The 27406-nt window shown below is 35.5% G+C and overlaps 1 protein-coding gene across 1 annotated transcript in view; it reads right to left on the bottom strand.

Annotated features, from left to right (window-relative positions):
• Positions 1-1977: 1977 nt before the first annotated feature.
• LOC117329843 (secretory phospholipase A2 receptor-like) overlaps positions 1978-27406 on the bottom strand; it is a 33520-nt gene continuing 8091 nt past the window's right edge. The window contains exons 2-10 of the mRNA XM_033888019.1: positions 18510-18606; positions 16714-16866; positions 14687-14778; positions 12756-12891; positions 11373-11576; positions 9681-9769; positions 8558-8696; positions 7895-7954; positions 1978-3246 (exon numbers count right to left, since the gene is read on the bottom strand). Coding sequence (XP_033743910.1) covers positions 2927-3246; positions 7895-7954; positions 8558-8696; positions 9681-9769; positions 11373-11576; positions 12756-12891; positions 14687-14778; positions 16714-16866; positions 18510-18585 — 1269 coding nt within the window. The 5' untranslated portion in view covers positions 18586-18606 and the 3' untranslated portion in view covers positions 1978-2926. The remainder of the gene's footprint in view (positions 3247-7894; positions 7955-8557; positions 8697-9680; positions 9770-11372; positions 11577-12755; positions 12892-14686; positions 14779-16713; positions 16867-18509; positions 18607-27406) is intronic.

Below are 27406 nucleotides of genomic sequence, written 5' to 3'. Positions count from 1 at the left end.
CATATATAGATAACATATTAATATTTCATTTTTTGTGATGTAAATATGTTATTGTCCCTTTTTAAAGATTTCATAAAGTTTGTAAAATGTCAAAAAAAATTAATCAGTATATTAGATCATAAATTGGTTGCCTAAACAGTTTACGTCCGGTTTTAACACAATATATCATCTTGCACACTGAGCGGCAGTGTAGTTTGGCGTTTGGTAAACCAACTACTTCTACCACACTGGAACACTGAAAGCTGCTGCGCTCTGTTCCTCCGCTCACTTGGTTATCCAAAGAATATTGGCATCATTAGTCCGAGTTGTCTTTGTTGTCGCACCTTTGTCATCAGCGTCAGTGATTGGTTCAATTAAGATTAAATGATGCGATGATGTGATGTCAGACAGTATCGAGGAATAAGGGACATGGTATAGCTTACAAAATGTAGAAATTTCACAAAAGACCACACACTTCATATATTATTGACTGTACTCAAACGTATGTCTGACGGGTTTTCACGGGAGGTAGAGTTTTATGAGTGCTTCATATCCCATCAAAATATATTACGGGCCCTTGGGGCATGTTTCTTCTCTCAGGGCATCGTTGCAAATAGAGCAGAAAGCAGAACACACAAGAAAAGTTTCAATTTAATGAATCCAAATCGATGTTGGACCGATATCACGTTACAGTCTACACTTTTGCCAAATACATGAAGTTGAATCCGACATATAAAGGGGAAATTATGTTGATAAATACCAATGATATACAGAAATTCAAGGGTAACTTCCAAAGTGACTATAATGCTTCTTTCGTTAAGATCATAGTCTGCTACACTATCTATTATCTATAGCGACAATGTTATTGTTTTAATTATTAAAAAAAGCAATATGAATCAATATTGCATGATATTCTGGAAAATGCCACCCTTGGAGAATGTTTCTAGTTCTAGCGACTTTAAACAGTTTACGATGTTATCATAGTACGTTACAAAAGCAAAATTAAACACTGCCGTATTATACTCTGGAAAATGAATCTCTGGGACAATTTAACTGTTTATAGCGACCTCAAACATTTCCCCATTGTTGCCGTGATGTGTTGTTTTAATTATTTACGAGAGCAAAATGTAGCCATGTTTTATAATATTCTGGGAAACGGCGCCTTGTGGCAATTTTTCGTGCAGTGCTCATGCGGTTAGTCTTTGACGTCACGAAATTAGTCGAAAGTAACGATTCCTCCTACAGGGACTCGTTACACGATAAGCGGAGAAAACATGCTAAAATTGAACATATGTCAAAGACTAATACAACAGATGCGTGAGGTTTTAGCATCTTTTAAATTGAGAGAGAGAGAGAGAGAGAGAGAGAGAGAGAGAGAGAGAGAGAGAGAGAGAGAGAGAGAGAGAGAGAGAGAGAGAGAGAGAGAGACAGACAGACAGACAGAGAGAGAGAGAGAGAGAGAGACAGACAGACAGACAGACAGACAGACAGACAGAGAGAGAGACAGACAGAGAGAGAGAGAAAGAAAGCGAGAGAGACCCAGAGAGAGACCCAGAGAGAGAGAGAGAGAGAGAGAGAGAGAGAGAGAGAGAGAGAGAGAATTAATAATCTGCATCATATCACAGGCGCCTGCTTCTGGTTAGTATTAATAGAAAAATAGTTGATATAGTAGGAGAAGGGGCTATTACGTTTTCTATCAATACTAACCAGAAGCAGACGGATGTAATAATAGTATCTAGCATTCGGCAGTGTGATGTTAAGGGCTGACCGTGTCGATACCTAAGAATAAATTTTATCATCTAAATGATAAGTCAAAAATCTTAATAGGCACTATACAGAAAGATCAAAATATGTGTAATGTATCAATATTTATTAAAAAAAAACATTAATGATTTCATTATTATCAACAGATTAGGAAATACATAAACATCAACAAAAATGTCTTTGTTATTGATTCATATTTACTTGAATATTTTTTTGTGATGATGATGATGCTGATGATGATGATGATGATGATGATGATGATGATGATGATGATGATGATGGTGGTGACGACGACGCCGACGCCGACGACGATGATGATGATGTGAATTTTACAAAGATTATTCAAACTTCCTGTCAGATCTGTGAGGAAGTAAAAATTCGTAATAACAAATATCGAATATCAAATATATTTTTTTAAGTTACAAAAACATGAGCTTTAGCGAGTGCTTTTTTGTAACTTTTGAAAAATAAATAACGAGAGTGAAAAAACAACAACCACGAGTTTGTGTGACTTCTTTCTACCACAATAGAAAAGCTATTTTGAGAATGAAGTGACCTGTTTTGTGGCAACATGTGTTCTTTTCACAATATCAAGTGTTGTTTAAGGATATGACCTAATTTAAAATTATTATGCAAAACTGACAAATTCAAAAAGGTATGGAAATATAACAATTCATTACAAATCATAACAAAACGATAAGAAGGTATATTCTTTCAAAGCAATGAATTAATAAATACCTTAATATATTTTCAAGAATATAACAAAACAACTGCGAACTTCTTCTTGTGTGTTATCATTTCCAGGACATCGTGAAGCGGTCTTCAAGTATTAGCCAATCAAATGGCATTCAACCACGTGATTAAAAAATAGTCCCGGTCCAAGTTCACCGTTTCAACCAATCAAAACGCATTTTGAGTTTATCCCACGTGTGGTAATGATTATATAACACCCACCTATTGTGGTTTTTCTGTAAGCAAGGAGCAAGACGGTTTCAACAGCAAAAATATGTTTGGGATTACGAGATACGGGTTGGTTGTTCCAGAACATTATTCTAGCAACTAGCAACATGGCAAGGAGTATGCACCAAGGGAAACAATCACTAAAAACGTCAGCAAGTTTGGTGCTTGGTATTATATACGAGTGGGGCAAAATGTCTAACATGTTTTGGTGTGATTGCGTTTCTCAGCGTGGATGAGTTTTTGGTGTGCGAGACACAAAACATGTTTTTCTGAGAAAGCGCCGTACTGTTCTAACTATCAGTGGCACGTCTGTTATAATAACAAGTCCTATTACAACACATATGATAGCGGTTCCAACATAACCCATTATGGCGGCGGATTGTCTCTGATCCCCGGCCGATGTCTTTCGTCTGATAACAGAGGAAAGCGTGGACTTGTTCACTGCTAATTCACGTTTTAGTTGAGCCACGGCGAACTGAAGCTCTTCAAGAGTCATGTTTACTATCAACCTTTTCCCCAGACGAGAACATCTGCAGGTGCAATCTGAAATAGAAACAGACCAAATTCTTAACAATAGACAAACAGATGAATAGAACGAATGAATACGTTATTTTCTTATTGGATATTTAATCCACCTTCGACAAACAGCGTCTTCGTCTTTCTGTTATTAGTTTGCAATGATACTCTGACTGTGTGGAAGGGGAATGCGGAAAATAAGTTTCAAAACTGTAAATATACAAGGTATGATTGATATGTTGTGAGCCTAGTATTGAAGGGAGTGCTAAAACATGTCCTACTATTCCCTGAATATAAAGGACCGTGCACCCAAGGACTTGTCTCATTTAGTTTGTTTATATCTGATGTTGGATTGTAGACAATATGGGGGCCGCGTAACCTCAAGGGAAAGTCCGGGTTTCTTGGTCCAACTCTCCTTACTCGTGTCGGTTTGTGCTGCTTGATAAGCTTAGACACACAAGGGTTCAATAATCGGTAATCACGCAATCACGTGCTGCTCGGGAAGGTGAGAAAGGGGCCGGCGGTCTGTGCTGACACAAGACACTTCAACATAATTGATATGGATGGCATGCGACGGGCCTCCTGTATGTTGTTCAGTGAGGTAGTCACCAACTACTACAAGAAGAACCCACCGCAAAATGACTCTGACCGTTTATAAATCCAGCAAACAAACAAACAAACAAATTATTGATAAAAAACCGTCAATCACGTGTTTGAATTACATGTATGAAAGGATGCATATACTCAAAATAATTATTGCTTTTGTTACCTTGGTTTCTTGCTTTATTTAACCAAAATCATTTTCGGCACTGAACATTCAGATAGTCAATTGCTTTGTGTTTTTATTCGTAACGTCCATCCACAAACCACTTGCTAAATGTTGATGACGTCATACATGTATATAAGATTAAGTACCGTAAAAATGACATCGCTTTTGTAAAGTCGCTTTTGATTGGATAAAAAAAAGTATATTTATGAAATTTAAGGTAAAAGAATTCACTTGAATGATTAGTTAAACACATACATGCTATAACACGTATATATATTACAAAGATGTTTTGTACATATTTTGTAGCCTTTATCTCGGCTTGTACAACTATAAACATTCTAAGATGATCAACTATTTCTTAATGGTATTGCGATTTATTTTTCCACTATTTTCTTGATAAATTCTATTTTCATTTCTCTGTTGTTTTTCATTATTATTATTTATATATTCTATCGTGTTCTGTTTCTTAGTTATACCATTTTTGACAAGTCAACACGAGTTACCTCCCTTCAGTTGTTTCTAGAGCCTACACACAATGGCTTCGGCAGTTGTAACACAATGATATTCGAGAGGTGATGTGATTTAAATTACAAACGGAATTAGCTTTGTAGGATAAAGACAGAATTATTTGCTTACTGTCGGCTCGCCACCAAACGTGTATACTTATTTTCCAACCGGTAATGCACAAAATCAAATTGGAGTATCATAAATTCTACCATGTTTGCTATGCAACGCGAGTTTTGATTGGTTTAAAACCATGTGTTTTTTTCGGACTCGGATATTTTGCAATTTTAATTAATAACTCAGGCCTGCGGCCTTCGTTATTAATTCAATTGCAAAATATCCTCGTCCTCGTTGTATATCCTGCAATAATACACGAATCATCGTTAATTATTTCTTAAATATCACAAAATGAGGAAATATAGATGGCTTGAAGGCTGCATATTAATTCATTCCTCGTGTATTAAATAGGTTTGATTTTGATGCGAATAATGCAGTTGTTAAAGCCGATTGAACAGTAAGAAGCAATATGTAAGATATATATCTCGTAGTTAAGGATAGTAAGACTACCTGGCTCTCGATACGTTTTGGCGTCCGTGGTTTTTTTTATAGTGGGGTACTCGTAGTAATATTACACTCAAATCCTTGTTTTCCTGACATATGTCAAAACAAGATTAATTCTGTCTTTTGGATAGAGATATTTAATTTGAAATAGTTTCAGAAAAAAAATGCGTAGAAAATTTGGTCATTTTGGGTCAAATATCATAATATTTTGCAATTTTTAAGCAAGTTTTAAGTTGTTACCATGATATTCACAGCTCTAAAAAACACAGAAAATATAAGTTTACTTATCCTTCAGAGCTGTATTAAAATTGAAAATGTTGTACAGATTACAAATATATATACTTTATCAGAGGTAATATGTAGGGTTAACTGGCAATGTTTCCTGATACTGGAAATTTCACGCCATTAATATGAAAAGTATGCTTTAAATTTTTTTTTTTTTTTTTTTTTTTGGACAGGGATATACACTATTTTACTGGTGTGAGATTAATTGAATCTTTCACCCCCTTGGGGTTGAGACAGGGAAATATCAATCCCGAGGGGGAAATTCTTAAGTTGCCGAACACGAGGCTTGCCGATTGTTTGGCAGCTTAATTATCGTACCCTGAGGGTTTAGTATCCCCTACTTCAATTAAATGAGAATATATGAATGGGGAAAAAAGGAAACCTGTACTATATGTTAAACAACTGAATTAGTTATACGGAAAGTATTATACAAACATCAATCTTGACGAATATAAATAGTGATTATTGTCATCTATATAGCAGAATAGTGTTGAATTTCAAATACGAATAAATACCTAAAGATTTGCACAAAAGATGTGATGTAATATACCAAAATGTTTGTTTTGACATGTAGCTTCTTACAATCACCAATAATATGCTATAGATGCTACCAGTTTCTTCTGTAAAGTAACTTTGTGGTAAGATGTGGCATGGAATAATTCTAAGTCACGGAAATTATCAAACCTGAAAAATAGCCCAGATGTCATGCTCACAGGTGTCTATAGCACAGGGTAGGAGCATTTGTTTGACCGGATTTTACTGTATGTACGTATAAACACTTATTTTGTTTTGACCTTGAAATGCAAATGGCGGCTGAGAATAATATTACATAAATATGGCTTAGAGGAGGCATTTCAGTTAATACATTAATAACATGTCAATAGCAAGTCCCACGGTTTGCCATGATACATACTAAACGTTCATCATGTTACTTCTGTGACATTGCACCATAATGTGGATTTATAGGCCTGTAAAATATCAATGTTTTGACTGGATTTGCTGTTTAGATGCCCCTTAAGCAGGAAGGAAATGATACACAAAGAGCAAGCGTTTCTCGAACCCTGAATCAAAACTAATCAGATCGGATATCATTTAATACACTTAAACATCTCTCTCACTCTGAAACAGAACTGATAACACTACACATCCGTTACTGCTATAATAATAACTAAGCGTTTTTCTGACTCTGAATCGATAATGGCCATGATTGAAAATAATTACGATGTCAATTTCATGAAGCGCAACAGGAACCAATTACGATATGTCATCATATGGCGGACTTGACGTTGATTGAATATCAAATTTTAGTAAGTTGTGAAAGGTAAACAAGTACATTACCGGGTTGAAGGGTATTAAGTAATTGATGAGGTTCCGTGCATGTAATTTCTGCCTCATTATTGAAATTGTGGCTTTTTAGAAAATTCCATTGGGTGTAGTCTTCTTTACAGTATTGATGGTATGTCTGCTAATTGAATACATTGTCAAACTTTTGCCAATTCTATGTACATAAACTCTATTCCACACGCTAACAAGCCAACACGTACTTGATTTCCGTTTCCTCCTAGCCTTTTCAATAGCAATCCTTATATTTGAACAATTTGATCAGACTCTATCGTTCAATGTAAATGAAAGAGTCTGTTTTGATGATAACAATATAAGCTTCCTGAATATTCCCTGCTGCATGATTGCCAACTCTTGAGAGTCAGTTTATTCTAAAATTGATATACAAACGCCGCACCAAACAGACATCATGTACAATGTGATCGGGTGGACTGTCCTGCTGGTTTTTTTCGGCAGTATGCTTCAGTGAGATAGCACTATGAAGTCAGCATCATTTCCACGCTATCAACAGGAGACAGATACGTTGTCGAAAACTCGCGAATGTTAGGTGGTGGTAAATAACATAATGACATAACATTGTCGAATACTCATGAATGTTATGCAGTGGTAAACATCATAATGGCTTAACCCTGTCGAATACTCACGAATTTTAGGCAGTGGTAAATAACACATTGACTTAACGTTGTCGAATACTGACGAATGTTAGGCAGTGAACATCACAATGTCTTAACGTTGTCGAATACTCACGAATGTTAGGCTGTGGTAAATAACACATTGACTTAACGTTGTCGAATACTCACGAATGTTAGGCTGTGGTAAACATCACAATGTCTTAACGTTGTCGAATACTCACGAATGTTAGGCTGTGGTAAACATCACAATGACTTAACGTTGTCGAATACTCACGAATGTTAGGCTGTGGTAAACATCACAATGACTTAACGTTGTCGAATACTCACGAATGTTAGGCTGTGGTAAACATCACAATGTCTTAACGTTGTCGAATACTCACGAATGTTAGGCTGTGGTAAACATCACAATGACTTAACGTTGTCGAATACTCACGAATGTTAGGCTGTGGTAAACATCACAATGTCTTAACGTTGTCGAATACTCACGAATGTTAGGCAGTGGTAAATAATATATAATGACTTAACCCTGTCGAATACTGACGAATGTTAGACAGTGCTAAACAATATAATGAAGACTACTCACCAAACGCATTAGTTGAGTCCTGATTTGAGGAAGTGGTCGATAGCGATGGATCATATGGATCTACAAATAGACGTAAGAAATGTTTTTTTATAATAATATTATGCATAAAACTACACACAGTCGCGTGATTTAGATAATGGTTAATATGCTCGAAAGTTTTTTGTTTTTTGTTGTTTTTTTTTTTGAAAATAAAAATCAATCCTTTCTTCGTGGTAGATTAGAAACAAATAAGATTTTCTTGAATTCAATTCTTGTTTGATAATTTACTTTTACAATTCTATTTCCGAATGTCGACAAATATTAGACTGCATTATCTACCGTAGTTTTGTCGCGCGTTCATGACCACGGCCTTTCGGAGAGAAAAGTCGCTACGGCAGGTAATCTAGTCAACGATAAATACCCTTCGGAAACCATCGGACATTTTCATAGGAATTTCACGTCGCATTATGATTGTTTTCCGATTATGTAATAAAATGACGGAAAGTTCCTGAACGGCTTCCGATTGGAAAATGTCGACACTGTAATGAGTCATGTGTCTTAATTGAATTCTAACATCTGTACAGCGAAACAAATAATATAAATGGATCTAGCATCGTTCTAACATGGACTGTTCAAGGCTATAATTATTCGTGTTTCTTATTGAAATGATAATGATATTCGTACATGCGTTCTTTTCACATATAAAACTAAAATTCCCATGGCAGTCAATATCAAGCCAGGATCCCTCATTTCCCTGCACAAATACACAGTTTTCGCTCAGCCTGTTAGGTTCGCCAGGGGCCCAGGTGTCGTTCATGTCATTCTACAAACAGAAAATTGTAACATTTACAATATATATATATATATCATGGCACCAAAAATGGGCGGGCCTCGAACTCACGATCTACGGCACCTAATTGCCTAGCCGGAAATACCTGCAGCTTATACCACTGTGCCAAACCAGCATTTTCACCTTAGTTTATGTATATATATTCATATAAGATGAGATTTCGTCAAAATTGACCTTTAAGGTAGCAGTGTACAGTAAAAATGCCCAATTCTGAAAAATAGGGCACATGTTTTAGATATGTAAGCATTGCCAGTTAACCCTACATATTACCTCCAATGAAGTATATATATTTGTAATCTGTACAACATTTGGAATTTTAATACAGCTCTGAAGGATACGCAAACCTATTTTTTCTGTGTTTTTTTTAAGAGCTGTTAATAACATGTACCATGGTAACAACTTAAAAATTGCAAAATATTATGATATTTGACCCAAAATGATCCAATTTTCTACGCATTTTTTTTTCTGAAACTATTTCAAATTAAATATCTCTATCCCAAAGACAGAATTAATCTTGTTTTGACATATGTCGTACATTAAGTTTTCCCGCTATCTTACCTTAATTATGAGCCTCCATTTTTCGTTGTAGGCACTTTCGGAAAATCCGGAAATTTAAAATCCGGAACCAATTGATTTATTCTAGTTTTAACAAATGTGATGGTTTGGTTTGTTTTGTTCAACGTCCTATTAACAGCCAGGGTCAAATGTGAAGCATGTATGTACTTATTCCTAATGAATGTGTACATTTATTTTTATTTTATTTTATTTTTTTTCATTTTTATGCATATCATAATACAGGAGTTATTTGCTTAACAAAAATATCGCCCATGGCCAGGCTGTCCTAATATGGTGTGCTACCTAAAGCAATTTTACACATTGATACTTTTGTTTGTTAGATGAATGCTTTATATTCCCCGTTTAAGGATTTGAATAACTACATGTAGCACTAATGCTTACCACACTTCCGTCTAACCAATAAAAAATGTCCTCTTTGTAAGGCCTTGCTGCGATCCAGAAACTGGTTGTAGTAATATCAGCCATTTTTTCTGAAAATCAGATAAACTTGGTAAATGAATAGATAAGATGTATCAATTTCAAACGAAAGCAAAATGACACAGTTTCAACTATTGGACAATATTTCTCCCATGGGAGTCACATTCCCCAAAAGGATGCTTTAGATCAAAATCCAAGATACGCTATGGATAAGTAGCGTTTTAATTAAACAATGGCTAACAGACTTACGAACGACGAAACCTTTACCGTGACAGAAGTTCATTGGTCTTCGTAACCAAATTAAATGAAAAAAATTAATATAAAAAAAATTAAAAAGTAAATCAATAAATAAATAAATAAAAAAAATGCTACACCTTCGATAAATGATATTCATTATCAATCCAAAGCACGAATAGACTCATATGTATTTTTCTTAAGCATTAAAGACTACACACTTAACACTATCACCACCCTCGAAAATTTTCATTCTTGTTTATCTTAAAACTTAAAAAAAAAAGATAATAATAATTAATTGCGTCCCGAAGCAATTCCGTTTTGCTCCGCCTCCATATTGAATGAAATACTGATTACGCATGCGCCGAAAACGGAAACACAAACTAGAAATGGCGATCGCACTAACATCTCCAAAAAAGAAGGAATTAAGCGTAAATTTGATTATGACACGAATAAAGGGCAGGACTTCAGTCGGAGACTGTATATTCAGGTGGAATTATATATAAAAGAAAATGACAATGGAATCGGATTACATGAGAAAATGGCACATTTTTTGTTGGAGAGGCAAGTGTGTAGCGTGCACACGTACGTAGTGTAATGTTCTGTCTTTTGTCATCTTTACTGAAAACTGTAAGCATATGATGCGATTGAATCATAATGGTTAAGATTTCTTTCGTGATATGTAGTGATTGCAGATGACTATTTATCGCTCACCAGCTTAAACTTATTGATAAATCACACTTGTATCAATCCAGCGAAATGGGACCGAAGGGGGTAACGCTGAGAAAGCTTTTCATTTCGTTGTTAGCAGCATGCAGAGGATCGTGATTTTTCGCGACGGATAATATTGAAACGTTTATTTCATTTTTGCATTAAAACCTCGACATTTCATATTTGTAGATATGATAGGCAACAGGCAATTTTTGCCCCAGCTGAAGTCCACCACAGTTGTGTTCTGCTGTATGTAAATCTCTCCCAGAATGCACTGCGATCAAGGTCATGTGTATGGAGGTGAGATAATAATGTTGGTCTCCTTCATAGGCAGAGGTATTCAAAAGTTGGTAACTTCTTGACTTCATTACGACAAGTTTTTATTAGTAGGTCTTAAATATGCATATATATATACACTAAATGTCATTTATTGTCAAAATAATAACAATTTATTTCTCTCTGTCGTAGGTGCAGCATGAAAATTACAAAAAGCAAAACAAAAAAACAAAGAAAAAAAAACAGAAAAAAAAACAAAAAACAAAACAAAACAAAAAAACCCAACAACAACAGCAAAAAAACAAAAACAAAAAAAAAACAAAAAAAAACAACAAAAATACAAAAACAAAAAAAAAAAAAACCAAAAAAAAAACAAAATAGAAATAATAATAATAATACAATAAATATGTAATTATAAAACAACAAATTATTTACCATTGAGAAAAGATTCGATATCGGATGTCATATGCACTAAGCGACCGGGAATGTTAGCACAATTTTCGTTTCCTTGAGTCCAATTAAGAACCACATGTTCCGCGAATCTGTAGTGCATTAGACACTCATTACTACTGTAGTTATATATATCGTTGTGTTGAAACCCGTTTTTATCTAGGTTTCCATCCGCACAGCTACTCAGCACTGCAAAGACAATAGATAAACTATACACATTTTTGTCATTGTTATCATTGCAATATGGAGGTTTGATAGTACATTTAAAATACAGCGAGACAGACATACTTCTAAACCTTGAAAAGACGAGTTTTTTGTAAAAAAAACAACAAAACAAAACCAAACCCGTTTTTATATCTAAATCTAAATTTAGAGTAGTTAATAAAATGAACTTGTATATTTATCTAATAATAATAAAAAATGAAAGTATACAATTAGTTACCATATATTAACAAGAATATCATTTTGAAACAAGTCTGTTATCGATTATATGATAATATTTCAACTAGATAGATCTAGATAGAAGAGATTAATGGAATATGTCGCAATATAAACACGGAGTAAAAATAAATACTCTTAATATGTCGAGAGCAACGAATAAAAAAACTCTTGATATGTCGAGAGTAATGAAAGAAAAACTCTCGATACGTCGAGATTAACTTATAAAAAAACTCTTGATATGTCGAGATTAACTTATAAAAAACTCTTGATATGTCGAGATCAACGAGTAAAAAACTCTTGATATGTCGAGAGCAACGAGTAAAAAACTCTTAATATGTCGAGAGCAACGAATGAAAAACTCTTGAAACGTCGGGAGTAACGCAAGAAAAACTCTTAATATGTCGAGACTAACTAAAAAAAAAACTCTTAATATGTCGAGACTATAACTAATGAAAAAAACCTCTTAAAATGTCGAGAGTAACGAGTGAAAAACTCTTGAAACGTCGGGAGTAACGCATGAAAAACTCTTGATATGTCGAGACTAACTAATAAAAAAACCTCTTAATATGTCGAGACTAACTAATAAAAAAAACCTCTTAATATGTCGAGAGTAACGAGTGAAAAACTCTTGAAGCGTCGGGAGTAACGCATGAAAAACTCTTAATATGTCGAGACTAACTAATAAAAAAAACTCTTAATATGTCGAGACTAATTAATACAAAAAAATCTTGATATGTCGAGGGTAACGAATTATAAACTCTTAATATGTCAAAGGTAACACATTTTTACCTTTTGACATTTCGAGAGTAACTAATCATAAACTCTTAATGTGTCGAGTGTAACGAATGAAAAACTCTTGATATGTTGGTAGTAACGAAACTAAAATGACCAAAGATGATTAAGCGACAGACATAATATACGTATTACCTTGACATATATAGCCTCGCGGATCGTTACCATTGGTTACAATACACTTGCTGTCAGTCATCTTACTATTTTCAGAGAAGACACATGCTTCAGGTCCATCATTAGGTTCCCCTTGTTGCCAGTTAAGAGCTATTGTCTGAAATATATATCATGTAATTTTATACAGGAATATACAGTTGTACTTGTAACAAGCTAAAACACACATTAAGAATTTAAAAAAAAATCTAGTCATTATCTCGATCTTATCTTCGAGACATCCAGATTCATCGAGAAAATCGAGCATATAATGTTGAAAATTTACTGTCATAACGTTTATTTTACCGAGTTAGGCATGGGTTTTGACATTTATCAGAGTTCGAGATTAGTTTGGCTGTATATAAACGTAATGTTTTGTGACCGCAACTCACAGTTCGAGATAACGGAGTTTAGCTGTATATAAACGTAATGTTTTGTGACCGCAACTCACAGTTCGAGATAACGGAGTTTAGCTGTATATAAACGTAATGTTTTGTGACCGCAACTCACAGTTCGAGATAACGGAGTTTAGCTGTATATAAACGTAATGTTTTGTGACCGCAACTCACAGTTCGAGATAACGGAGTTTAGCTGTATATAAACGTAATGTTTTGTGACCGCAACTCACAGTTCGAGATAACGGAGTTTAGCTGTATATAAACGTAATGTTTTGTGACCGCAACTCACAGTTCGAGATAACGGAGTTTAGCTGTATATAAACGTATTGTTGTACGATGTGACCGCAACTGGGGATCGAGATAACGAAGTTTTGCTGTATGTATATGTAATGTTGTGTGACTTCAACAATATGTAAAATGTGCGAAAACTCATTTTATGGTAGGGTTGAAGAACGATTTTTACTGTACAAATCTTCGTCCGATGATATAAGGCTGGACCGACTGACTGACGGACAAATGGATGGACGAACATACTGTCGGATGAATTGCCGGACGAACAGACGGACGAACGAACGACCAGGGTCGACTAGTGGGGTGTAGGGTTTTGTCTATAAACTTGTTGGGTGCACGGCGCAAGTCAATCAGAATTTCAAAATCATAAAAGTGGTTCGTCCTTATATTACTCGTCAGTGATGTTAGGGACATCATACAGCTGTTTTGTCCTTATATTACTCGTCAGTGATGTTAGAGACATCATGCAGCTGTTTTTGTCCTTCTATGACTCGTCAGTGATGTTAGTGACATCATACAGCTGTTCGTCCTACGAGGACTCGTCAGTGATGTTAGTGACATCATGCACCTGTTCGTCATTTTAGGTCTCACCAGTGATGTTAGGGACATCATACAGCTGTTTCGTCTTTCTAGGTATCACCAGTGATGTTAGGGACATCATACAGCTGTTTCGTCTTTCTAGGACTCGTCAGTCATATTAGGAACATCATGCAGCTGTTCGTCATTTTAGGACTTGTCAGTGATATTAGGGACATCATACAGCTGTTCGTCCTACGAGGACTCGTAAGTGATATTAGGGACATCATACAGCTGTTCGTCCTACGAGGACTCGTCAGTGGATATCCTAGCAGTGTTGAAAAAGTTAGATTTTTTTTACGGGAATCCACATATGCCTAACCATGAAAACTGCATTTAACTTATAATGTGTTCAACTAGAAAGAATACATTTAAAAGAATAAACAGTAGCGGGGATTTTCTTAAGCTTTACCACTTTTATATAAGGAAAGACATTCTGAAAAATACGGCATGATGTGTCATCTCACGTTTTTATACTAATACATTAGTGTATCGCCAAATCGTAAAAAGTATAAATTTTTTGCAACATTTTGGCGTGAGTTCGTCGCTTTTCCGAAGGTGGGGTGGGGCAACTTGACAACACGATATGTCCCAATACCAGATTAGCAAAAACAAGTGTCATTTCTGATTGGTTGGCATTCTAATACCTACGGTGTTTTCGCCGACGTTCCTATATTCGAAATCCTCGGGACGCTTTAAGCCAATCCAGTAGCGGATGGGGTTAAAAATTGTCGCAGCCGTAACTGAAACAAAGAAATATTTACTTTGTCGCAAATCAGGTCACAAACGACAATCTCAAAGACATGTAGATGCAATGGACTTCTCAGGTCCATAGGTAAAATTGGAGAGCATAAGGTCACCTTACTAGATCAGGCTGATGGAATGTCTGATAAGCCTAGCGAGAGGGTATATACTTCATTCATTTTGATTCCATTGTATGTAACTCGCAATATGTTTAAAGGGGTATTCCTTCGTTTGAATAAAATATAGGTCGTCAAAATTAAATTTACTGGAAAATATTATTATTTTTAAGTAGTAAAATTAATAATCTTTACATTAATACGGCAGTTCTTCGAGTATTAAGTCCTGAAAAATCTTAATTCGATCCGAAGTATCACTAATTACCGCAAAAACATACGGTATTTGTCTACAATACGTCCTTTCCCCGTACATTTCGGCGTTAATTTCATGATTTGTTGGTACAAGCACTCATATAATAATCATCGTTCGGACATAAATATCAACAATAGAAATTGAGAATGATGTTTCTGATGTCCAAACGAAGGAATACCCCTTCAAAAATGTTGCGTATCTTTTGTACAGTATTCAGAGGTTGGTTAGTTAAGGTATACGGTTTAAAGAGGAGAGCATCATACCTTTATGCAGTGTTACGTTAATCCAATCGAATAACGTTATCTAGCGGAATGCAATGAACAAATAAAACTGCTTCTCTCAGATGTTTGAATTATACGCAAACATCATAATGACGAAACCTAGCTCACTGCACAGCAATAACATTGAAATAAATATTCAGTGTGCATGTGATTTACTGTAAACACAACCATTTTGGAGGGCCCAAATTTTAGCGCATACAAGAGATCAAACAGGTAAGCGCATTGATGAATTGCTCATAAATGACTCAATGTAAGAAAACAATAAACAGAGATATAATTTAGCGCGTTCATGCGTTCAGCGAAATTCAATCAGCGCAAAAAAGTACAATTTTCGCTAGAATGTGTGTGTTCACAATATCTGTCAATACATGATACAAAGTGTAAATAATTGAAAATAATTTCTGATAAAAATGAAATTGTATACAACTAATGAATATAAATGATTTTAAGTTTCAGGACTACTGAACGGCCCTCTTGAATACGTGCACTTTGATCATGTAAATGAATATAAAATAGCAAATTCATCAAAGAGTAGTGATTCACCAATTCTCTAGGTACTGCTTTGGAAAGATATTCATGAAAACATCATTTAAAGTGAAAACAGAATAAATTCATTAAAATTCATCCAAAATAGTAGTTAAGGTGACTATGCTTTGTCACAAAGTAAAAATACACCGAAGGAAATACCTGTAGCGCGTGCACTCATGCATGAGTGGTCCTAGCCTACTAAAGCTACAGACAGGTATACAACTGCCTTTCAGCACACACATTACATATGTACATGTAGTTCACACAAAGCATGGTCACCTTACTACTATTTTGGAACAGACATCTCCACACAACACTAGACTATTTTGTGTTGTTGGAACATATTTCTATTTTTTAAGAGTAATTGTGTATTCCTTGATGGTAACATATGGTGCTAATGCTATTTTCACAAATAAAGTGACTTTTAAGGAGATTTACGTTCATTTCTTGAGTTGATTTTATAGTAAGTATCAAGACTATATGTGGTCATGAATTGATTTGTTTTCACTTTAAATGATGTTTTTCATGAATATCATCAAAAGCGGTTCCTAAAGAATTTTTGAAATATCACTGCTTGATAAATTTGCAATTGTTCGTACACCGACATTATCAGAGTGCACTTATCAAGATGGCAATTCAAATAGTCCTTAATACACAGTGGTCAGGGAGATTCACAATGGTTGTAAGCGACAACTGAACACATGCATTCAACCATTAATCATCACGAATGGTCATTATGATATAAAAAGCAGATACCTGCTAAATACGTGTTGAGCTCAATGTCCTTTATTTGTACCAGTGTTGCGTTCTGACTGATACAGGTCTCGTTGGCGTCGTCCCAAGTCTTCTGTTCCGTATGGAAATAATAACAAATTCCTTTTCGGTAATACCAACCGTGATCGCAAGGACCTAGGATAAAATGATGGACCATTAATAAAGTAACATATGATGTTTAATTACATACTATGACTACAAGAAAGATAAATCACTAAGATAATGTTTTTTGTTTCTTTTGTTTCTTGACGATTTATTGGTGGTGCTTTTTTTCAGCAATAGACAAACATTTTTCATACCCGTAAAATAAAGGAAAATACATCTAACAATGGTGTGCAGCAGTGGATATGATTAAAAATGATACGTTTAAGTTTGGTACGTACAGGTAGTGTAATTGACAGGACAAGACAAAAGATCCAGCAAATATGATGACGTTTGTTTTTGCAGCGATACGGCTATGCATTATTATCCGTTTTACATTTTTAAGAATGTTGAAATAGTTTGGAATAATAATGGTTAATCAATTATAAAATTAATGGTATACGTGCTTGACCTAACCGATTTTTCTCCTGCCAATTCATATAGATTCGTAAATAAAAAAAATGGAACTGATAAACGAAACTATAAGAATATAATTTCAATGGCTATGCTAAATGTATATATCTATTTATGTTTGTACTCTGCATTGGAACTTTGTAACCTTACCAAACAATATTGAAAACTATCAGATTATAAATCTCTTTTAATTGCCATCGATGTAGATATGAAGAACAATGTTCATGGCGTCATCACTTAATGACGTCATTTTGTTTGACGTTACTATATCAAGTGCATTTTTGACGTCACAACCTACCGGATGATCAATGTAACTCGCAACATTGTATTTTTTTTTTTTAGTTTTTAGGATATTTTTAGCATTTACGTTAATCAAAAGATGCATGTCTTCACGATAGAATGTGCGTTACTCAATTTGTCTGCTATCCTGTGTAAAAGTAGGCAATCTAATGCTAAAAGATTCTTATTTGACTGAAACTAACGGAATGTGTACGTAGTACCTAAACTTATGCATAAATCAAACAAATTCGAAATGTCATCGCATTTTTGTTACAAAAATAGTATTGAAATGTTCTAAACGTTGTATATTTGCAGTCCTCCTTGATTAATGTAAACCTGTTCAAGCTGAAACCGTCAATGACATTAGAATTTCGAATTATAACACGGCCATCTTATCTTAAGTTGAAAGGTACGAACAACAACTCAGAAGACATGTTGTTGTGAAAGTACATGACGAGTTGACTTCTCTAAGCGAAGGTGTTCATGTCACCTTGTCCCAGAGTTGATGTTCGGCCGTGCTTGACCACTATCGGCGTAGTTTACACCTGGTCAAGCTTGTACACGGACGTATTTACGTACCTCACTCGCGTGATCGTAGACTACACCGCCATTGTCGGCAATATAGTTTTTGAATATATAACATTGTAGATTCGGTCATCTTGCACAACAATATTACTGAAATTCGCGTTATTATATAATATGACATTACATGCAAATAAGTATCGCCAAGATGCGATGAAAGCGCTAAAGACGTGTTGTCGAGTTTTATTTTCATTTATATATGATATGATATTGTAATAAAGATATAAATATAATATTTTAATATATAACTTACATTTCAGACGAAGAATAATCATCAATGCTCAAAACTAATTAAAGATTTTCATGTCTTACATACAAAATATGTAAATAAGTAAATATTATATCTATACATAAAGTCCTACCTGGAAAGCTCATTACTGTCCAGCCACCAAGACAAAGAACCAGAAAACAGATGGTAAGTAAATCTTGGCGTGTCATTTCAAAGGCTTCTTGGTAACTCTAAAATCACAATACGAACTGATCAATGGAAAAAACAGTGAAATATGATTGTATACAATAGATAAATGTAAGTATGTTTTTAACAACAGATTTAACGTAGAAAAACCATGATTCGATGATAAAAGATATCAAAATCCTTTAATAACGCCTAACTTAGCTTTTACGATTCGACTGAACACACCCATTCAGAATGTTTTGCAATGCTAACATATTCCTTCAAAAAACAAACAAACAAAACAGAAAAGAAATGTATAAAATCCTTTGACTATATTTCAAAATATAGGCGATCTTTAAATGTGAGTATACTGAAAAATAATGGATAAATTCTTCGTTTAGAACTTAAAGATTTACGATATTTCGTAGGGTTTTTTTGTTGTTGTTTTTTTGCGTTATTACGTGTTCTGATTTGCGTTATTTCGTGGTTTTCGCGTTGTTATGTTGTTGGGTTTTTTCGCAATATTGCGCCTTTTTTTCTGCGTAATTGCTAAATTTCCGTAATAACGTGTTTTTCGCGTTATTACGTTTATCAATTAACTATATTTTATCTCATTGACTCTAATAAGCTTTCGTAAAGCTTAATCATTTCATTAATGTAACTCAAGTATTGATTAAAACCATCATCCCTTTTTGATAAATAATAGTTATATGCAGCTTAAGCTTATCAATATTACATTTTTATGATCAATTTTATATGAAACTTGATAATTGGTTATCATTAGTTTACGACCGGTTATCAAATAACATTTCCCAATATTAATGATATAAAGTTTTCCTCACATGCACATACGAAATTAGCATATGATTATTAGTTTATGAAACATTAGTCTGTGTGATGAAATCAATAACAAAAGGCCCTTCGGACCTGTGTCCCTCACCTAGATATTTCAGTAGTTTGGCTAAGCAAATATTAATTATATTACAATGACATTTCTAATTTTGGAATCTGCCTCTAAGTACCTTGCATTTTGTCAACATTTTCCTTTAACTAAATTTAGCGTTATGGTTAAAAAGAAAATTTAAAGCAAACTAGAAAACTGACTGTTCATCAAGGGCCCAATCTTATGGCTACATATCCCGCACACTTATCAAAAAATCATCTGCCTATATCGTTGTGGTTAAGTTTGACATTCCACATTTGGATTTCCAAAGCAAGTAGGAAGCGAAAAATATACGTGCTTTGATGTGGCTTTTGTTACCTTCCAACTTTATGTCGGTATTATACTCATTTGTATGTTTAATTAATCAAGGGACATTGTCAGAGATCAAATTAGTCCTTGACCTTAGGACTAAAATGAACTTGTTCTCTGAGTCAGTGACCTTAGCCTTTTTCAATTCCAGCCAACGTTTTTTTCGTACTGCCATCACAAAATGTTCATTAGCAAAAAGAAAGACCTTGACCTTTGACCTTACAGCCAAGTAACCTTGACCTTTATCCTGACAGTTTATACAGTTGACTCATTGAATATTTCAAAGTAATTTCTTTTTGTAATGCGATCATGAAATATCCATTACTAAAACGATATCTCACTTGACCTTTGACCAGTGACCTTGGCTTTTGGTCATTTCACTAATTGTTTAATTCCGACAAACTTTTCTTCAAAATGTTTCATAAAATCTCCATCAAGGAAAAATATATGAAATTTGACCTTGACCTTTGTTTCAGTGACCCTTACCTTTGATCATTTGGCTCTTTATTAAATCACTTTCAACTTTGCTTCATAATGTCGTGAAAAATTGTTCACTAGTGAACAGGTACAAATTTGAACCGGACAATGACCTCTGGGCTTGACTTCTGGTCAAGGGTGATTCAGACTTCCTACAGAAGAAGAGGGGTTTTAAAGAATTTGATACATTTTCCTTCAAGCCCTTGAGTCCAAACATACCTTCCATAAAAAATTCTTTTCCTTAATACAAGTGTGCTTCATGCCATATATGAACCTAATCCTTTCATACTTTCAGATAAAAAAGGTTTTAAAGAATTTGCTGTATCATCCCAATTTTGGCCCCACCTTTCACGCCCCGAGGGGACCCACTGTATAAACAGAATTGGATGTCCTTCACTCAAGGCTGCTTCAGATCAAACATGGACCTAATCCTTTTATTCCTACAGAAGAAGAGCAGTTTTAAAACATCTGAGATATTACTTTTCTATTGAACCCCGCCTCTCCGACCCCTGATGTCCAGACCAAATGTTTAGACAAGATTGGTTCCCCTCTTTCCAAGGACGTTGTAGACCAAATATGAACCGAATTCGTTAGGATAGTTTTAAAGAATTTTGTTATAATTTTGTAAAACACATGTACCCCAAATCTATTCTGACTAGCAGCTATTTTTAGGAGAAGTATATTGTTTGATACAGATATTGGAATCAAACAAACACTGTTGAGCGGAAATGTATTACTAAAACGGACCAACAAGGCGGAAAAGAGCTCGTAAGTAGTAGACTTTGTCTCTCAACCATTTGTCATTTTGGATAATAAAATATGTTTTAATCATCAACCAGGTAGATATGACAATGTATACAATACAATCTAACCCGTTGTCATGTAACAAAGGATTATGAGAACGTAGCTAAAAGTCATGCTTTTTAGCAAGGACATAAAACCTGTCACAATACACAAAGCAGAATATAAGCTCAGTCGGGGGTACCATTATCCTCCCCTGACGGCAAGTAGGAAGGGTGAGTAGAATTACTAATGTAGGTAATAAATAGCATGTCTACCGTTGTTGACAGGTATATTGGAACATATATTGTCACTGTTTAATCAGTGTGACTTTTATGGCGTACAGACGGAAACAAATGTTATGAAATATTTAAATTAATGTTCGACGGTATCAAATATGCAGTTTCAAACGAACGTCATTAGCTTTGTTGTCAGCAATTTAACCATCAATAGTTGTCTCGCTACCCACGGCTATATCGTAAAGTGCAACACACATAGCTAAAACAGAAATCCCATTGGCTAAAACATGGTCACGTGGAGGTCAATATTTTGTGATATCGACCTATTCTTAGAAACACAGATTTAAGATTGCGTTTTAGACATAAAAATCAGTGTGACTTAACATTGAATACTAAAGTGTAAACTTAAATTTCCTTTATCAAGATAAATACAATGCAACTCCTCCCTGTTGCAAACAAGTTTCATATCTAACATTAAAATTAAGAACGTTAGATTCGGTCAATATTGTATTATATCGTGTTTGCCCTCGGTCAATATTCGATTTACCCGGTTAGTATTACACCATATTGACCTCACCAAAGGTCCACGATTGATAAATGTAAAATACTATATGTCACGGAAGCAGGTATATTTTTATATTAGTTGTATAGTTTTTTGGTAAATATTTTATTTTTAACTTAAAAATTAGGTACTGCTGAACGGAAATGAGTCACGGGTAAGTGTGCACGAGCTGAGCTGTTTACGAGGATAGACATGGTTCCTTTGTTCTGTGTACCCGAGGATAGACATGGTTCCTTTGTTCTGTGTACCCGAGGATAGACATGGTTCCTTTGTTCTGTGTACCCGAGGATAGACACGGTCCCTTTGTTCTGTGTACCCGAGGATAGACATGGTTCCTTTGTTCTGTGTACCCGAGGATAGACATGGTTCCTTTGTTCTGTGTACCCGAGGATAGACACGGTTCCTTTGTTATGTGTACCCGAGGATAGACACGGTTCCTTTGTTCGGTGTACCCGAGGATAGACATGGTTCCTTTGTTCTGTGTACCCGAGGATAGACATGGTTCCTTTGTTCTGTGTACCCGAGGATAGACATGGTTCCTTTGTTCTGTGTACCCGAGGATAGACACGGTCCCTTTGTTCTGTGTACCCGAGGATAGACATGGTTCCTTTGTTCTGAGTACCCGAGGATAGACACGGTTCCTTTGTTCTGTGTACCCGAGGATAGACACGGTCCCTTTCTTCTGTGTACCCGAGGATAGACACGGTCCCTTTGTTCTGTATACCCGAGGATAGACATGGTCCCTTTGTTCTGTGTACCCGAGGATAGACACGGTCCCTTTGTTCTGTGTACCCGAGGATAGACACGGTTCCTTTGTTCTGTGTACCCGAGGATAGACATGGTTCCTTTGTTCTGTGTACCCGAGGATAGACATGGTTCCTTTGTTCTGTGTACCCGAGGATAGACATGGTTCCTTTGTTCTGTGTACCCGAGAATAGACACGGTTCCTTTGTTCTGTGTACCCGAGGATAGACACGGTTCCTTTGTTCTGTGTACCCGAGGATAGACATGGTTCCTTTGTTCTGTGTACCCGAGGATAGACATGGTTCCTTTGTTCTGTGTACCCGAGGATAGACATGGTTCCTTTGTTCTGTGTACCCGAGGATAGACATGGTTCCTTTGTTCTGTGTACCCGAGGATAGACATGGTTCCTTTGTTCTGTGTACCCGAGAATAGACACGGTTCCTTTGTTCTGTGTACCCGAGGATAGACACGGTTCCTTTGTTCTGTGTACCCGAGGATAGACACGGTTCCTTTGTTCTGTGTACCCGAGGATAGACACGGTCCCTTTGTTCTGTGTACCCGAGGATAGACATGGTTCCTTTGTTCTGTGTACCCGAGGATAGACACGGTTCCTTTGTTCTGTGTACCCGAGGATAGACACGGTCCCTTTGTTCTGTGTACCCGAGGATAGACATGGTTCCTTTGTTCTGTGTACCCGAGGATAGACACGGTCCCTTTTTCTGGTATCGGATAGTTACCCGAGGATAGACACGGTCCCTTTGTTCTGTGTACCCGAGGATAGACACGGTCCCTTTGTTCTGTGTACCCGAGGATAGACACGGTCCCTTTGTTCTGTGTACCCGAGGATAGACATGGTTCCTTTGTTCGGTGTACCCGAGGATAGACATGGTTCCTTTGTTCTGTGTACCCGAGGATAGACATGGTTCCTTTGTTCTTTGTACCAATATAGATTTACCGATATTTTACGGCATGTGAACCAGGTACAGACTACAGATTGTAATACCAAGTCAAACAATCTAGGTATCTGTGCGTTCCAGTCAGCCGTGACCATTTCTTATCGTTTAGGCAGTAATAAGTTGTATTTATGCTATTTCATGCTATATCTAATATATTTTGTGTGTATCAGTGCTATATATTTACTATATGAATGTATTTGATTGTTGTATATGGAATTCTTCCGTATATATTGTGGATTTCACACAATTATAAATCCATGGAAGCTCAGTTCCACTGTCATAGTGTAAAGTATTGTGTGTTCGCGCGCGGTTGGAAAATATATGGAAGCCTTGGAGTGAAATTTTGAGTAATGTGCGAGTTGATGGTATTTAATGTATATTGTGGAGCCACACATTATTATTTTGTATTTAAAAGATAATCCAGTAAATTATTATGTAATTATAAACCTTAGTTGTATTTATTTAGGATTATTTTATTATTTATTCGGTACTTAGGATAAACGTTGTGGAAGTATGAAAATGTGAGTGATGTGGTTAAATATGGGTATCAATCAATTATCGTAGCTTCACATGACGGGAGTTGAAGCCTTGTGAATCAGTCAGGACCAGGCAGAATGATCCCTCTTTTTACCATCTCAGCGTCAGCACCGACCAGGACAGTGTGTGTTCCATCTGTTCCATCAGGGTCAAGGTCAGCAAGGGTCGACTGAGGATTTTCCATGCGGAAACGGTTGGCGACTGTCACGTGAGCTTTCACACGTGAGGAACAACTGTAATCCCAAGTGGTTGCTGTCGTCTGTAAGACACTAGTGATGTCTCCTCGCCATATGCATGTAAGAAAGTTGTTGCTTGAGTTTGATATATGAGTTCTGGATTGAGCTATCTATTCCAGTATTTTCAATACTCATTGGCTCTGGATTGAGCTGTTCCATACTCTATTGGAAAAACTCCTTGGCTCTAGATTGAGTGGTTTGGAATTTGTTTATGTGAACTTTCATCATGTTGTGAGGCTACGGAGACATTTTTAGAATACTTTGTTGATAGTGCGTGAGATAGGGAGAGTTCATGGATGTATTGTAAATATATACGTTGTGCATATTCTTTTTCATTGTAAATAAACATAATAATATTTGTGTAATCAATTTTTTCAGTCTTCATTTCCCGTAGCACTAACCGACGTTAACACTAAAACCATGATGAACATCGATATCGTTTATTGGTCTTTCTCTCAAGATAAACAAGAACATTCAGAGTGATAAAATGTACCTAAAGTACTGCATGATTAAAGGAGACATACGTTTTCAAAATTGTCAACAATATCATCCCAGAGTACTGGAGAAAATTCCAAACAGACAATGCAAACAGAACCACAGGGTAAGTCTAAAAAAATAAATGTATAAAAAAGATGACGTCTAGATGTAAGAAAAAAAACGTATTCAGTCAAAGAATTATTGATACTTGGAAGATTTTACCCTAATCTTTTGTACATTTTGAGATGAACATTGCAAAAGCAATTGTTTCAACTATCAATAGGCGAGATATAATACCGAAGTACCATATAACAACGTACACTACACATAAACTACACACATGGCTGTTGTTTACATAATCTAGTATACATGTACGTTAGCTTGCCTAATAATGCTTTCATTTGAACATATAAGCAAAATATTCTCGTAATAACTGATCAATATAAACAAACACACAATTAAATACTTAATTTTAAGAGATATCAACATGGTTTCAACAAAACATCGATAAAATTCAGATCGGTGAAGCTGACAATGTTCGTGGAATGCGGAACAAGCTAACCAGCGATCTAATACACCTCCGGCAAAATCAGAATTCGAGTCTATTCCTTTTTCCTCTCTTGAAAAGCTCCAACGAATCAATTCTTGATGCCATATTATTTAACTTCACCTTGTAGCTTTATATTTTATAATCGAGCTCGTCAAAATGTTAGATCTGTTTTAAAGTTCATTAGCGACATACACCAATACACTAATAAACTGTCCCAGTCTTGTTAGGTCAAAATATTACGTCATCGTGGTATGGGGGTTGAGTACCCATGTCTTTGACTATATATATTTCCTTTTTACACAAAAGCTTAATGATTTGACATTCTACATTATTCTAAAATGACATTGCATATATCTAGGATTTGAAAGATACTTTGTTTCCTTTGTATCAACCTCTCTCGCACACATTTTTTTTCTATCTTAACTGTCCTAATATTTCATTTCATAAGTCTGTAAAAGAAACGGTTCAATGCTTTGTACATAGTGTTCGAAAGATTCCTATTACTCATCTGAGGAAGCACGCTTCTTTCAGTCAAAGAGATATTTTTCCTTGTTCATATGAAAGTCACTTAAGCTAGATTTTAACTTCCTGAACATTTCCCGGTATGGTTGCAACATTATCCATTCCGTCTTGCCATGTATGGATGTTGAGATTTCAAATAGAATGAATAAAGTACTGTCAGAATAATACGAAACTGATGCCATTTTTTGAAGTAATAACATCCACGCTTCCTGGGTTATGTCCCCATGCAGCGACATACCAAGGCACCTGATCCCATACCAAACACTGATTGTTGAACATAAGGAAACATAACTATCGCTTTCTTAGGTTAATTAGAATGTAATTGGCCCTTATGTTGTTCCCACCAGCCCTCAATGGCCTCAAAGTTCTCATAGGACGCCAAATGATTACAAACAGTTTTCCATTTTCTACCAATAAATATCAATAATATATAGCATGAACTGAATAGTCGGCAAAATTACTTTTGGGTTTTAATTTGATGGTCTAGTGCGTGTTTTGTATCAAAGTAATATTTTTCTGATCATCAGTGGAAAATGGATGTCTTACGATTTATTGATTCGCTGATAAATAAATAATCTGGAAACCGAGTCTATATCCGGCAGTCACAATCGGTACTGAATACGCGACACAGGATCCATTCTACTGCGAGAAGACAACCTGAACGAATGCCACATTGATAGTAGAAAGGTTTCTGCTTCCAAAAAGGAAGCTTCAGTCCAAACGTATGATTGCAAACTATACGAAATATACTTCGTGGAAATCAGACTTTTGAACTGAGACTTTATTGAAAATCATGTGACAGTTCGAGATCCTTACTGAAATATATTTGATTTCTATTTTTCGGTTTGGTTGAAAGACCTTCCGAAAGGCGTACCAAAAATATAAACATTTGAGGAAAACTACCGACTGTCTACCATCACTAATGAGTCTACATGGACAAGACGAAGTCACGGACATTGCATATTATACACAGATCAATGACTCTACAAATAGGTTACCCTTGTGTCTAGGACAATTCCATAATAAGTATTTGATATGAATAATAGATTTACATGTTTGAATATGTACTGAAAATTGATCAGGATTATACATTTGTCATTTCCAGTTCGATGACGCATGCCTAATTTCCATTTGTAAATGTCAGCTATTATTCATAAGTCATAAACATTGGTGTTTTTCCCGCATAGCTTGCAACCCCGTCATAATGACGACAGTGTATTTTTTTATAGAATAGAAGCTTTATAGCAGATCCTTGACGAGCAATTAAAGATCATTTTGTTATAAGAGCGTAACTCCTCGCGTCCTAAGGGTTCGAGAGCGAAACTCTCATAACGTTAACTCGTGTTAAGCTATATTTCAAAACAATCATATACCCATTGAACGTTAAAATCGTGTCCCCAATAGAGGCAGCCATGTTTGAAACCTCGTTTCCTGCACGGCGACATCTGAATGATTCAAAACAAATAACTGCAAGTCACTGCAAATTACTAAATTCTTGAAATATATACCCAGCAAATGTCAAATATAAGATTC

This window comes from Pecten maximus, chromosome 6 (assembly GCF_902652985.1).
Source record: "Pecten maximus chromosome 6, xPecMax1.1, whole genome shotgun sequence".
Taxonomy (NCBI): domain Eukaryota; kingdom Metazoa; phylum Mollusca; class Bivalvia; order Pectinida; family Pectinidae; genus Pecten; species Pecten maximus.
The sequence above is the reverse complement of the archived record's forward strand: the minus strand, read 5'-3'. Positions and strand labels throughout refer to the sequence as shown.